Below are 16,253 nucleotides of genomic sequence, written 5' to 3'. Positions count from 1 at the left end.
CACACACACACACACACACACACACACACACACACACTCTCTCTCTCTTTCGTCTCAGAATGCCTATCAGAGTTCCTGTTACCCAATCTCCCCTGCCAGGCCAATCAAAACACAGCACAGGGTGTTACCTCATCACCCTTGATCCTCATCAAACCTCTCTTTCCTTTGTCTCTCCTTCCTCCCCTCTTTCTCTTCTTAATTCCTTACTCCCTGATGGCCAGTTGCTTTTCTCTCTATCCATCTTTTTTTCTTCCATTTTTTATCCATTCTTAATCCATTACTCACATGCACCACACATATATCTCTCTCTCTCTTATTCAATCATAACCCACTCCTCTTAACCCAAGCTTTCCTCCATCCTTTTTTTCATCCCTGCTTTCCTTTCGAAATCTCACTCTTCCATTGCCTCTGAAATCTGGTATCCTCACTCTTACTCCTTTTCATACTCTTTGAAGAAAGACCAATGTTATTTTATTCCCTCAGTCTCTTCTTAAACTTCAGTCTTTTATTGTTATACTCTCATCCTTCCCTAAACACCTCATCCAAAGTCTTTTTTCTGGCTGTGTTTCCCCACACACACACACACACACACACACACACACACACACACACACACACACACACACACACAAACACACACACACACCTAAATGCAGCACAGTGAAAACTGGCAATTCAGTACAGTATAATTAATTTCTTTATTTGAGTTTAGTCAAAACTATTGATTTTTGCCATGGAATTGTCACTAGGCTTCCTCTGTCATTGTATATTTTAGCATAGGTACAGCTGCCAAAGCTGAACATTATCCAAAACTCCACTTCTAAGACAAGCGTCAATTTGGGAGCTTGCATGCTATCACTCCTTCCTTCTCCAATGACTTTAAAATGCTGTGTTTTAAACAATTTCACAAATAATCACCATGACCGAAAATATGTTTGAGTCAGGTATGGCTGCAGCCTAGAGACCTCCCGTCTCATGCACTCCCGATGGCGTGCTGTCCATAAGCTTCAACTTTTCAAAATAAAAGCTTGCGTCTCCGTTAGTGTTTTGTACATTGGTGTTTCTTGATGTTTTTGATATTTTGGAAAGAAATTCAGCAGATGTCTTGGTTACAACACGATGGAACTAGCAAAGCGGTTTTGTGTTTATATTTGCGGCCGGGATTTATTCAAATTTGGGAAATCGCGCTGTCCCTACAAAGCTACAGCTCAAATATTCTGGCTGAATAAACAGGGAGAGACACATCTTCTAGCGATGGGTGACCGAGACTGAGAGAGCTACATAGAAAGATTTGCCCCAAACAAGCCACTTTAAAATGTTGCTTTTTTCATGAATACAAATGTTGGGTGACCCTCCCCCCTGGACGAAACAAAGTTGGATGACCCTCCCCTCAACAAAGAATAAAAAGACATGACCCTTCCCTGTTTTCCTCCAGTGGTCCATTTCATACCAAACGGTATAATACCATACTACATAGTATAATACTACACTTGTTTGGCTGTCTAATAGATACATCAGTCCACAGTAGAGTCCCTTGTACTGAGCTCTTCTCGTCAGCATCTCCTGTGGAACTAATTGATTGTGTTTGTTTTGGGGACAGGGGGTGCAGCCCCTCAGTGTGTGTGACATGTCATGTCTACCATCCTGCATTAAAGAGGGTTCCCATCACCTCTGGCCTGTTTCTTTATTACTTGCATTGGTTCTGAGCCATAGTCCCAAATGGTAGGACACTGAATCAACATGAGAAGACAAGAATAACCCTCTTTGTGTGTGTGTGTGTGTGTGTGTGTGTGTGTGTGTGTGTGTGTGTGTGTGTGTGTGTGTGTGTGTGTGTGTGTGTGTGTGTGTGTGTGTGTGTGTGCGTGCGCGCGTGTGAGCGTGCGTGTCCTCATCCTAGTAGGTTTTCATTCTGTTTTTCTTTCTTTGTGTGCTTGCTGCTCTCGGAAGAAAGCCCCAGCTGTACTACTGTGTATGTAATGCCTGGTAATCCTTTAATGTATCCAATGAAAAAAATACACAAACAGACCCCAGAATGTTTATCTACAGTATGTCATAGAGAGAGGGTAGTGGAGAGATGTTTCATTCCAAAGTTGGAACAGTAGGACTTTCTAGAAAACACTGGCGAGGCATCTGTCATTCCAACACCACGACCCAGCATGCACTTGGCGGACAGTGATGTACAGGAGGCGGCCAAGTTCAACATTAGTCCAAGTGAGCACAAAGTTTTTGTAAGGTGTTATTACGAGACTGTGATTTGAGAAAAGTATTTAAAACTTTGGGTGGACATGAACAGCAGATTGTCATGCAAGCTGTAACAATTTTCATTTTAATACTACATTTGCACCTGTGGTTCAAAATTGTGTGGTCATATCGTCCAAATATTTGTTGGAAAGTAACACTCGCCACTAGCATGTCAATAGAACCTTGTTACTTATATAATCATGACCTTACCTTAACCAAATGGTTTTAATGGTCATTTGTTGTTGTAACCTATTGGAACACCAAGACACACAAAAAAGTGGTTTTACTTGGCTAACCTTAAACCACTAACCTAACCTATGTCAACTATACTCATATTTTAATTTCCAAGCGGTTGATGGTGGAAAACAGGACTTAAACATTTCATGATCCCATTTTCATCAGGACTATCTAATTCATCCAAAACGGCAATAACAAAAATAAACTAATGAAAATAAACAAAAATATGCCAGCAGAGTAATTTTAAAGACACTGCAATCAAACCAAAATCTACACATAGAACATTTTAAATGGTATTTGGAGCGAAAACAGATGGAAATAATAACAGAACAGCTAAGACCAGTACAGACCAGAACAGAACAAAGTACATAACAAAAGATCAGATTGGTACCAGAGCAGGGAGTGAGTCAGACCGCTTGAGGACAGCAGGGGGGAGAGCTCCTGGGTGTTTGTACATTCTTCGGGGTGTGGCAGAGTGTAGAACCCCCTTTGAACCCCCTTTGGTGAACATCCATTGCTATGATTTGTACTGCTCATGTTAAAACAACGGCCATCGCTTTGGATACTGGGGTTGGTTTTGGCTGGCCTCTACACAAACACACACCCACACACACACACACACACATCTACTCTTTATCTTGGACATGCTAGTCAAACAAGAGTGAATAGACCTACAGAATTCACAAAGGAAAGAGATACAGGATACTTCCACTATGTAAGACATACACATACAGACACACACACACACACACACAGATACATACACACACACACACACACACACAAGTGGAGTGGAAGTGGAGTAATCTACATGGCAGATGGTCAATGCCACATTGTTGGGACTTGAACCCTCAACCTTCGCTTCTCAAACGGATCAGTGTCTTTCAGCCTTTAGGTTAGCCTCTCTCTACCTTTGATCCATCTATCTGACATTCTTCCATCTCCCTTATCTTTCTCTCCACTCTTTCACGCTCCTCTTGTCTTTTCCTCTTCTATTCATTTTCTTCCTCTCTGTCTTTGTTTTCATCATCCATTTATCTCTCTCCACCACAGTACCATGAAGTCTTTTCATCTGCATTTCCATCTCTGTCTAGTGCCCGCTTTTTCTTCTCTTCCTCTCTTCATGGAATCTTCATACTCTTTCATGGATCCATTCAATTTCTCTCAACATTCGCAGATCTTTCACTCATTACTTCCCTCTCCTCTGTCCTTTTCTCCCTATGTCCTTTGAAAGTCATTGATGATTCTCTCTCGTTCATGGACTATACCCTCTTCCATTCAACCTTCAGCCCGTTGATTCATGCCAGCATTAGGGGCACATGTTTTAATTCATAGTGCAGTCCTAGTTCAGGCAGTTGAGCTTTGCAGAGGCCTGTGTGCACTGACCTTTAAGGAGTATCAATACAGTGTTTATCTGGACATGTTTGGCAGCAAAGCTAAGCTGAAACCAGCAGGGGTTTATTAGTCTATCATTGGACATTGAGGGACGTTGAAGGTGTAAGAGCATTGGTAATGTTTTCCCTTTGTGAGTCTGTGTGTGTGTGTGTGTGTGTGTGTGTGTGTGTGTGTGTGTGTGTGTGTGTGTGTGTGTGTGTGTGTGTGTGTGTGTGTGTGTGTGTGTGTGTGTGTGTGTGTCATCATGTCCTGGAGACAACTAGTGGACAAGAACTACCCCAGAGGTGGTTCTGAGTACTTTGCCAGTTGTTTATATCTCTGTAGTCAGAATCTGTCACTGCGATAGCGTCACAACTGTGCAAGTTACAGTCAGGAAGCTTTATAGGGTTGTAGCTTTCATCAAAATGAAGGTCCGGTTTCAGAATAGGGGTGTCTCAAGAACCATACTTTGCCATGATGACACACATCATTAAAAAAAATTCTGCAAAACTTCTAAAACAGCATATCCTGCTGCTGCTGGTTACTGCAGAAAGGCTGATTACTGCTGACCATTTACCTGAAGCAAAAATAAGTTGGAATCAAAATATAATTCAATGTCTTTGTAGTTTGTTTTACCCATGATGAGATGAGCTTCACCATTTGCAGTTGACTGTTAATGCAAGGGAATTACTGTTGCTATGGTGACCTGTTTAATATACCTTACCAACTGCTTAAGAGTGTCCTGTTGAATGATTTTAATGCTGCCAGCCGGTTAGAAACAAGTCATTTCTATATCCAGTCTAACATTAACTACATGCTCCTACTCTATGATGATGGAGATTAAACACTTGAACTACAGACATGTTCATTTCAAATCTGATTTGCTGAGAAATGAACCTTAACCTCGCCAATAGTGTAATTTCCTTTCATAAGCAGGAGAAACAATAGGAACAGTCATTCATGGGGTTATTCATTATCGGCATGACACTGACAGCAAATCTATGACATTATCATCCACAGTGTTAATAAACGATGTATTATCGTTGAACTCCTTGTGGATTTCTGATGTGTACATTTTTTATTCTGGGCCTCTTCCTTTCTTTGTTTTTCACTCACTCCATCTTTTCTCTCAAACATTGCAGCCACTTTTCTCTTCTCACCCCAGCTTACTCTCCATCTGTGCTCTCTGATCTGGCCATGTGTTTAGCTCAATCCTTTTTCCAGCTCCCTGTCTCTCACACATTGACTGTCAATTTTCTCTCCCTCAGTCTCTAATTCCTCCATCTGTGTGTTGTCTGTGATCTCGCCAGGCCGCTATCTGAGGGTGGTCACATGAGAGCTGCTGTTGACATGACACACAAGTGACACCCTGAGACACACAGAGGTCTACAGCAGATGTATTTGCACGCTCTCTCTCTCTCTCTCTCTCTCTAACTCTTTTTGACAAACAATTACACACAGTTAACCTCAAACAAAGCAACTGTTAAGTACACACAGATTTACACATCAGACACAGTGCATCATTCCACACACTGTGCACTTTATACACACCTACGCAGTAACACCTACTCATACACACAAATGCTTTGCACATCAAAAACACCTACACACTAACGCCTCTGCACACACAGATATCCAACATACTTAATGTGCCTCTTCTCTCACTCACACACACACACACACACACACACACACACACACACACACACACACACACACACAAACAGGTTCTCCATCCCTCACATCATGTCTGCTTTGTCAGAAACATGTAGTGTGTCTCTTCTGTCAGCAGGTCCACATACTAGAAGAAAAACCTCTCTACAGTCTCTATAGCCTCTAAAAAATATTGGTGATTTAATGGACCAGACAAAGCACTTTTGTGCTACTTTCATTACAGTATGAGGGCTATTACACAAACACTAAGTAAATGTATTATTTGTGCATAACCAGTCTTACAATAATGATATGTCATCAAAACGTATGACATTTATGATAAAAAAAAATTATAATTTGGAATTCTACTAGTCACTGAATTAAGATAACCATAGCAAGTTTTGGTTATGATTTTATACAAAAGTAGAATAACATGCAAAGTCAACATGTTTTGTGTATAAAAGTAGAATATCCCTGAATGTGACATGTGTGTTATTTTCCCGTAACGGCATGAGTCAGAGTGAGTTATCCTCTCATACCATGGCCAATCCCTAACAATCAAAATACACATGCTGTTACGTACATTTTCTATATAGAGAGTTTTTGTCAATCTTAAATTAACTTTACTACTGCAACAAGAAGGGGAAGCTATTTTGTCAGTGTCTCTTTGTCCAGTTGACAGCCAAGTACACACAGGACTGCAGTGTATATGACATTCTGTGTTTTGTTGGCAAAATCACTTGCCAACAACAATCTACAGTATGTGATAAAAAAGTGTGTGAAATTATTCAGGCTATACAAGTGAATGATGGTGCAGTAGTTAGCACTGTCGCCTCACGGCCGGCTCTGGTCCTTCTGTGTGGAGTTTGCACGGTTGTCTGAGTGCTCCAATTTCCTCGCACAGTCAAACAACTTGCAGGTTAAGTTATTTGGCGACTCTAAATTGCCCACAGGTGTGACTGTGGGGGTGAATGGATGTCTGTAACCATGTGGCAACACTGTGATTGACTGGTGACCTGTCCAGGGTGCACCCCGCCTCTCACCCAATGTCAGCTAGGACAGGCTCCATCCCCCCGTAACCCTCTACAGCAGGGGTCTTCAATGTGTTTTTTAAGACAAGGACCCCTTAACTGAAAGAAAGACTGAGCAGGGCCCCCCTAATACATATATCGTACAAAATTAAGTTGCATATTAAACTGGGCATACCATATTGTGCTGGATGGCCAAATCCTTTTTACATACCTTTTATGAATAGAGTACAAAACTAAAACAATTGTGTGTTTATAATGTTAAACATACACGTGGCACAGTGAATCCTTTGGGATGAACTGTATCTGAGGATGGCTGTCTTAGTGACTACGTTACCTATAGGCCGGTAAGCCTATCATCAGTGGGGATTTATATTTGCTAATAATATGTTGGATTCAAGTTAGGACTTTTTGATTTCTTGAAGAAAAACTAAATTCAACAAATTATTTATAATTTGGAGGCCCCCCTGCATTGACTGTGAGGACCCCCTAGGCATCTCAGACAACCTGTTGAAGATCCCGGCTCTAAAGGATAAATGGTCAAAGCTAATAGATATGTGATCAAACTAAGGACTGATATTTTTAATTAGATAACATATGACATTTTGTTGGCTAATGTCCACAATATTAGTGGAATAATACTCTCCAAATTTACTCTATGTTTCTTAATAGTTGTAGCAGTTCTTAGCCCCTGTGTCACTTATGTGTCATTTATTATCTCTTACATAATACACGCCAACCAGCCAATTAGAATTTAGTATTCTACACCATGATATATACTATTTAAAGTACATGCATATTAAATGCTAGTATAAGGGTGTCCAAGTGGACAGGTTTGGGGAACAAACTTGCATACAAATCTTTAGAAACCTCTCACCAACATAAAGCTGTCTTTACATCTCAACCCATTTTTACTTAAAAGCTTAAAGACCTTATAAAATGGTTTCAGCTTGTCTAAATACATCTCTCTGTCACTGGACAGCTGAAATCAATAAAAAGATTATAACTTTCAGGACTTCATTTTCAGACTGTTTCTTACTATCCCTTTTTCTTTCTTTTATGAAACTATTGTTCATGTGCTGTTAACTTTAAATATTGGCTATTAAGCCTGCAGGCTAAAGACCCCCATGACTAAATGATAAAGAACTTATACAAACATTTGAAACTCAAACACATGTCAACTATTACAAAACCACTAAAACCTCTAAAACCCTCTCTTATTTCCAATATTTCTCAGAGCTGACGCTTATATATCCCAGTAAAAAAAAAAAACTGCTTGACAAGCCAGTTGGCTTGGTTACTTAAACCTTCAAGTTTCTCTCTTTTATTTCCTCTTTTTCTTTTCATTCACTGGGTTTTAGATCGGTCCAGAGGCCTGGGAGCATTTAAACTCAGGAGAGAGGAGGATTGAACAAGCTATTACACAGAGCACGGAGGGAGTGATGGATGAAAAAGAATGGAGAAAGAAAGGAAAAGAGCTGAAACTGATGAAAGGATGGAGACGCCCTACATTTCAGCAGCTCCGGAGTCTCCAACAGACTGCCGGTGACAGATTACCTCGCTCCGCCTAAGAACAACTAACAGCCGTCTGACTATGAACGCATCTGGGCAAAGCCGACTGAGAAAACAAACTCATTAATTCAGTCAGTAAGCGAAAACAAACAAAACCCTGCACTTTAAGAACTAATGCAATCTGATCAAAATAGGACGCTGATGCTTTCAAGTGCCCCCCTGCCTTTGGTGAGACAAAGTGAATATTGTATTAGACCGAGTTTGTTTTAAAGTCAGTGTGTGTGTGTGTGTGTGTGTGTGTGTGTGTGTGTGAGTGTGAGTGTGAGTGTGAGTGTGAGTGTGAGTGTGAGTGTGAGTGTGTGTGAGTGAGAGAGAGAGGGAATTCAAATGGATAAATGAAGCAGGCAGATTGAAGAAAGCGGAAGACAAATGAAAGACATACAGAGACAGACAGAGAAAGGCCAAGAGAGATGCATGATGGGAGGTGGGTATAGATGCTTGGCAGAGGGCTGGGAGGGCAGCCAACCACACACACATCGCATACCTCAACGCCTCAATGTCACACCATAAGACACACGCATGAACACACACAGACACACACACACACACACACACATTCTCACTTTTGGTATTGAGAGTTTGAATTGCAAATTAGGTTAAAAAAAATATGAACTGGGATTTGCTCTAAACATTACAAATATCAATGTCAGATAAGTACAGTGTCCTATGATGTTGAAAAAAAGTAAGGAAGGAAGAGAAAATAAATGAAGCAGTAAAGTACCAGAAAGGACTTTGGGACAGTGATTTTGTTAATTGCAGGTCAAAAGCAGTGTATGTGTATACAAGATTTTTTAAATATTCCTACATGTATTTAGGACCTATTTGACTTTGAAATTAAGTCATTCAGATGCTGTTGAATTTGTTGGTTTGTGTTAAATACATGGTGAAAAAAGATTATCTCTTCAACTCATTTTACCATGATATACCAGCAAATGATTAAATCTCTGCTGATTGGGATGTTTGAAGTAAACATAAAGATAGAGGATACTTTAATAGTTGGGATGTAAAAATGGTCTTCTTCCTGCTTGAACTTCTACCCACTAATTGATTGAAATGAGATAATGACAGCTTTTCCTGTTGTTAAATTACCTCTACATCCTCCTGGGAATGCAAACACCCTCTGGGCTTCTCTAGGTTTTAATGAAAGAAGGAGCGATAGAGGAAGAGTCACACAAACAGAGGGGAAGAAAGAACACTGAGGCGTGATAGAGGAATGAGAGATTAGACTTAAGAGTGAGAAGAAGAGACACATGGAGACGTATGGAACAATTTACGGTTGAGTCAAACAAGGAAACGAGTGACTTCGGTTGAGGGGGAAATTATGTAAAACAGGGCAAACTGTGGGGTTAAATCTAAGGTCATCCAGACAGGAAGCGAGAAACTTGTTGGTCACTAATGAGAATCTTATAGGCAGAGTTTCTTCCCACACTCCTCATAATGCTGGCAAAACGTGAGGTGAGTGTTTTTCGTTTTCAAGTAATTGAAAAACTAGTTTTATACTATGCGGTTTATTGCTAGACCACAGTAAAACTGAATCTGATGCTTTGAAAAAGGGTCTCGAAATGAGTACGTGACTCACAATCTTGGGCACTGCTTTTTCCACTTCTGGTGGTTGCCCAGGGCATGACTTGTGTAACAACATCAATAACAGAGCTTTAATGTGTTTCTACTACTCGCTTGTGTTGCAGGTTTTCCTTTAAATTCTACAAAAGAATATATACCATCAATGTTGGTTGAAGAGAGGATAAAATACAGAGTGTGTCACATCCAAATCCCACATCACATAAGTCAATGTTGCAAACAACATACTGCTATTCAGCCCTAGAAGTGGGCCTTAAGCTACATTTGTTCTGTGATTGACACAAGAGGCGAGGCCATTGGGTCAATCAAATTAAAAGGGTAGATTCCCATGGCAGCATGAATGTGCTTAGCAACTTTCATGGCAATCTACCCATTATGAGAGATCTTTTGGGCAAAGTCTATATGTTGGCCTCAAGGGGGTGGTGCAAAAAGTAAGCTCATAAACTGCTAAAAGGAATCAGTTATTCCTCTGGGGAGCATGAATGTGTTCAGGAAATTATGGTGATTTGTCCATTACATTTTGGTATATATCGTGCACAAGTGAAAATATTGCCCTCATGATGTCCAAAGAGGTCAGGGGTGACCTATAGCATTATCGTTCATCTTTTGCAAGACTACGACCTACTAACCTACTAACATTTTTAACAATTATAAAGAAAGTATGAAGTAGAGCCTAATAGTAAACAAATATGTAAACAATTAGCCTACAATTATTTAAAATAAGTCTGTGTATACCAACACAAGGTCTTTGCATTTCTCTTCTGTAGCCCTATGACCTCAATATGAATTCTATCCCTTTGCAGTTATTCTCCCTCATTTCAGTTTCTATCTCTCTCTCTCTGTCTCTCTCTCTCTCATTCTATTTTGAGTGCAGCCAACAGGAAGACCAGTAAACTCAGATGGTGACTTTTATCCTGGAAACATGGAGCTGAACTGGAGGAAATCCTGTGTGATATCTATCGCTGATGATGATTGCAGCTCCGCTCAGGACTGAATGAAACGAAACAATTAACATGGTTTGGCAACAACACAGTCAACAGCGGGCACGCACGCACACACACACACACACACACACACTGGTTCCTTAGTATCATTAACCTGAATGAGTCATGTCCAACAACAGGGTTCAGATTAGAGGGGAGAGGAGGAGAGAGCATGGGGTGTGAACTGAGCAAACAATACTGTATATGGCAATGTTTCAATGATGGTGAACTTGGCACTGATGAAATCACTGCAATCATACTTTAGATTGTTAAGAGCAGAAATGATATTTTGTGTTTAAATTTTATAGGTCATTATCAAGGTTTGGACAGCCTGAACTTTTTGAAACAGACTAAATCGACCTTTGCAAATATTTTAGACTATGAAATAATGTTAATAACCATAACACTCTATAAACAATAATTATGTAACATCCTTCCAAAGTATTTCCGCTGTGGTTTCCGCTCCAAATAAACCTTGACAATCGCACCCCGATGTCTCCCACCGCAAAGCGATAAACCTCGGCCAAAACCTCCTCCGGCTGGACACCCTGCCTTCACTGCAGAGCGGTTGCAACCTGGAAACCAGCAAATTAACGTAGGCTATGCGTGCCTCCTAAAACACATAAACCCCCAAAACAGTAGCCAAAACATCGCCCCGGATTAAACGCTTCCAGCTCGGACCACCACGAAGAGAATAAATAGTCTGAGATAAATACACTAATAATAATTAATTAAAAAACTAATTGAAATGTTCACAGATGCGTTTTAAAAATCTGCTGGAAAGAAGAGACTGAGCCAAGGCGGTCAAGATTACTTATTAATGCCACCTATAGGGCACGTGGATAGATAGATAGATAGATAGATAGATATATAGATAGATAGATAGATAGATAGATACTTTAATTACCTTTGTATGACAGTCTCAGGCGCGGGACATTTAACTTGGTTGCGGAGACGGTGGCGACACGTAGCGCAACAAGAATCATGGTGAAGAAAGGTAAAAATCCCTTCATTCTGCTGATGAGATGCACTCCGTCTTTTAAGTGATGACTTTTTTTAAAATATGTTGCCAACAAACAACCAAAATATTCCAGGACAATTTTAAGTGGTTGGAAACTGTTGGATCCTTGTTCTCACAATGCCAACATGTGCGTAAAAGGGTCTGTGACCGAGCCGCTGGGTGTCCTCTCCGCGGACTGACGCTCTGGCCGGGCTGATAGGCTGACTGCGCTCTGAAGACTGACAATCCTTCAGTTCACTTCCAACAGCTGCCCAACAAAAGTCTGTTTCAGCCAGAGAGAGAGAGAGAGAGAGAGAGAGAGAGAGAGAGAGAGAGAGAAAGACACCACGCCTTTACGTACGAGAGAGAGGAGGGGAAGAAAAGAGAGAAGGAGAGATACACCACGCCTTTACAAGAGGGGACAAGAAGAAGAAGAGAGAGAGAGAGAGAGAGAGAGAGGAGGACGAGGAGAAGAAGAGAGAGAAAGAGAGAGAGAGAGAGAGAGAGAGAGAGAGAGAGAGAGAGAAAAAGAGAGAAGGAGAGATACACCACGCCTTTACGAGAGGGGACAAGAAGAAGAAGAGAGAGAGAGAGGAGAGAGGAGGACGAGGAGAAGAAGAGAGAGAGAGAGAGAGAGAAGTTGCGCTTCAACTGACCTGCCCCTCCTTTACGCACGACATACTCGAAACGCTCATCTGCTTATTCTTACAGATGATTCATAACATCATTTCAACATCAAGTCAAGTGCACTTAGTAACATACAATGTAACTTTGAGAGTTTTTTTATAAAGGCCATTTGTCATTTGTAAGCAGTATATGAACCTGTAACATATAATTTCTAACACATTATAATGTCAAGTAGATAATTTACTTTGAACTGTTCAAAAGTAAAGTTGTTGGCTACTGCATGAATAAACACAAACACACACATATATATTTATACAAAATGTTTGTGTTGTGTAACAAATACAAGGAGTATAGCTGCAGTACAGATGCAGAAAGGATAGTATGTCAGCAAAAATGAAGTGTTGTGAGGCTGAATTACATTAGCTATTCAAGGTAAACTCAACACAAACTGTAGAAAATTCCTTGCTCAAAAAAAAAATAAACTACTTTTCACCAGTCAGGAAAAAAGTCTTTGTGTATTTTAGGTGAACTGGCCCTTTATCCAAGTTTTAGACCTGTAAGGGAGGAAGTACTGGCACCAGCTGACTTTTCAAGACAATGAAGAAATCAAGAAGCTCTATGATTCATGGGCTGTAAATGAATACAATTCCACTTCTCTCTCTGCTAAGAGCCCTGTGTAGGTTGGGCCTTTCTTAACCCCTTCAGCGCCAACGGGATGTGTTCAGTGGTTTAATTACATTGTGGGATAACTTCTCAACAACCCCCTCCCATGTGCATCTATTCACGAGCAAGCCTACAAGTGAACACAGGGGTCACGGCAGGGTGAGGGAAAGCCATTCAAGGTGTCAGTGTTACTGCATCCCTGCGTCTTTTGGGAACATTTGATTGTACCAGGAAAGAGGCTCCCATACATGTTTCATATAGACTAGAGGCATAAAGTGGGGGAAGAGAGGAGTCCCAAAGTGTTAGCAGGAATGCTTTTTACTTTAGATGACAGCGTGTCTCGTAGCTGTACTGAGGGCTCGTTTGTGCCGGGAAAGGGGCTCCTGTGTGCCCTTCAAGGTCTTGTTGTATTGCAGAACTTGTCATCTCCAGTGGAGTGACACAAATAGTCAATCATGAGCTTAGTATTGCTTTGATTCCCACTCTTGGTAGATATGCTTGTATTTATTTTCTGTAAAATGTTTTGATTTATCTTTGTTTTAGTATCTTGCAGACTCCCAAACTCAAATACTTTTCAAATAACAATTTATCAAATGTCTTTTTTTTGGGATATACACTAAAACTGCATATTTTGCCTATTTTTGAGATAAGATGTATGCCAACAAAACATCCAATATGCAATGTCTGAAAGGTTTTTGTGTAGTGGTCTCCCCTTATTCTCTTATACATTGTTTGTGCCTTCAAAGTGCTACTTGGAGTATTTGAACATCATTATATCACTGAGAAAACAATTAAAATACCTTTGTATAATTAGTGTAGATGAATTAAACCACGGTGCTGACAGCGAGTAGCCTCTGTCTCATTCCAATGGTTTTGTGCTTCTTGAAGTTAAGATCATGTTTCAAGTAAACACCAATCCTCTTACTGATGAAATAAAGATGTTGATACTTGTCCTTGTCCTCAGGCACATGTTTTGTTGTATATTAAAGAGGACAAACTCCTTCTATGTCAATCCAACCGGTCTCTGGTTCCATTATGTGCCTTTGTCAAATAACTTTGGCATACTACCCGTGTTTACTCTTGTTTTGTGCCATAAAGCAATATTGTAGATTTTTTTACAAACTCGGACACAGTAGTACACAATGTAAAATGTGTGGAGGCCAGTGATGGTGTTGTGATTTATGTTTTTTTCTTAATTGTCACCAATAATGTGGTGTTAATGAAATGCTACACATGGTGTTTTAAATGATTGAAGAATTAAAAATTGTTGAAAGATAAATGTTGTTTTTTTTATGAATCCAGAATGATTTTAGTCATTATCATAATGACGTTTAATCATTTCAAACCAAATGGCTGACTATTACTGCAGTATGACATTGCATAACAAAAGTTATGTGTTACATTTATTTTGTTGGTTATATGTACAAACAGAACAAAATGTGGCTTTTTGATAGCTCTCAGTTTTAAAATGATTGAATTTAAAGTATCTTGTAACAATAATATCACAATTGGCTATTTCCTTCTGTAATTTGAACCATGGGACTATTCCAAAAGCTTTACACATGCTTGCAACAAGAATGCATTTCAAATTAAGTGTGCAATTACAATTCATACAAATAACAGCATTCCATTAATTTTGATTATGCTAATACCAAAGGCTAAAGAATTATGCCTTTTTTATTTAAAGCAAACAACACACCAACTGATTTTTGAAGTTAGTGACCACCTGTGACTGAAGTTGTTCGGATTGGTGTTTCTGAAGTAGTAAAGTGCTCTCAGCGGCTCAGCAGCTCATGATTGGACAACACTCGACCAAATGCAGCTTCTTTTTGAAGGACAAACAGACGTGGGAAAGCAGCAGAAGAGGCCACAGGCAGCGTGAGCGTTCAAGAGCTGAATTAATTAATTTTTCAAAACACCAGCCCTCTTACCATCCTTGCATGAGTGTTCCCTGGATTGCACTGGTAAATGACCCGCGAGAAGAAGTGCCTCTTTAACCACAAGACTGTAAGCGGAACACGAGGAGCTACGCTGATTAAATGAAAAGAACTTCCTTTGCTCTGATTTACTCTTCCTTTCTCTAACTCTCTCTGTAAACTCCTCAATGTCACCAATCACAGACAACGCTCGTATGGGATTTAAACATGTTGCTTACTCATAAAAAGCCTACGAAGGACCTTTTTTGCATATCGCCATACTCTTGAACAATGTAATTCACTCTGGAAGGAATGCCATACTTCTCCGGAGCCCCTCTGCTTAAGAATTGCAGTCCATTGTCTGATTAAATTGTACTGTCTGAGCTAAGGACCTTCTTTCACAAGATCCTACCAAGGCTGAATTATGCTCTTCAAGCTGTCAGTGGGGATGAAATGTAAGACCACTTACCAGCATCTTGACATTGCGTCACTTTGACAAATCAGATTGGGGGTCTTTGAGTAGAGATTGGGAATGGCAGGGCAGAAGTTCATGAATTCACAATGTGGGAGGTAGGGCAGAAACAGAGGATGGAGAACAATTTTGATGCACAAGGCGAGGAGACAGCTGGTGTGTTTGTGTGTGTGCCTGAGGGTTCATAAATCTTTTATCTTTCTTGGCATAACGCGGAGAACCCCAGACAAGAGCGATGACATGAGTGGAGACACGGTTAAGGACAAAGTGATTCAGAAATGTCCGAATGAGTGAAGAGAGTGAGCAATAAAAGAATAAATCAGAGCAGGTTCTTTGAGCTATACACTTTTTTACAACAAAAACGTATTTTGAGGTTGTAACACAATAAAGGTCACATTGCAATCAACGATAAGTGTTAGCTTGCAAATCATCACAATCATGCAGAAAAAGACAAATTACTAAAACACTGCAATTGACGTTCTATTGTCAAGATATGAGGTTGTATTTCTGCCACCACTAGGGCACTATTTTACAAGACGGTCCTGTGGGTCGTATTACAGGCTAGGGATCAAACGACCCGTATCATTGTATGGTTTGGTGGAATTTGGTGGTATTTTAATGGTAATATTTACACCTATGATACGTCAAAGTGTCCAGAGGAAAAATGCTTATTACAATATCATTAGGTGAGTTGACTAAGGTGTAGTCCACACGTGAATGTGCATTTCTAAAAAGAGGATTTTTCCTTTGCTTTTTCTACACATGCACCGTTTAGAAAGATCTCCATCCACATGAAAACACAAAAACATGATTGAAATAGGCCTGTTGCAATGGTCAATAAATCAATTGATCGCATGATAAATAAACAACTGAACACAGCAATACAACAAACATGCATATGTACCT

The 16,253-nt window shown here is 40.1% G+C and overlaps 1 protein-coding gene across 2 annotated transcripts in view; it reads right to left on the bottom strand.

The window, feature by feature from the left end:
* The window catches only part of sema3bl (sema domain, immunoglobulin domain (Ig), short basic domain, secreted, (semaphorin) 3bl), a 60,037-nt gene extending 48,077 nt beyond the window's left edge, over positions 1-11,960 (bottom strand). Inside the window, exon 1 of one of the 2 annotated variants that reach the window (XM_034877216.1) lies at positions 11,577-11,960. In XM_034877216.1, coding sequence (XP_034733107.1) covers positions 11,577-11,682 — 106 coding nt within the window. In that variant the 5' untranslated portion in view covers positions 11,683-11,960. The remainder of the gene's footprint in view (positions 1-11,576) is intronic. The other variant, XM_034877215.1, reaches the window with a different exon arrangement.
* Positions 11,961-16,253: the final 4,293 nt, after the last annotated feature.

The sequence above is a fragment of the Etheostoma cragini genome, chromosome 7 (assembly GCF_013103735.1).
Source record: "Etheostoma cragini isolate CJK2018 chromosome 7, CSU_Ecrag_1.0, whole genome shotgun sequence".
Taxonomy (NCBI): Eukaryota; Metazoa; Chordata; class Actinopteri; order Perciformes; family Percidae; genus Etheostoma; species Etheostoma cragini.
The sequence above is the reverse complement of the archived record's forward strand: the minus strand, read 5'-3'. Positions and strand labels throughout refer to the sequence as shown.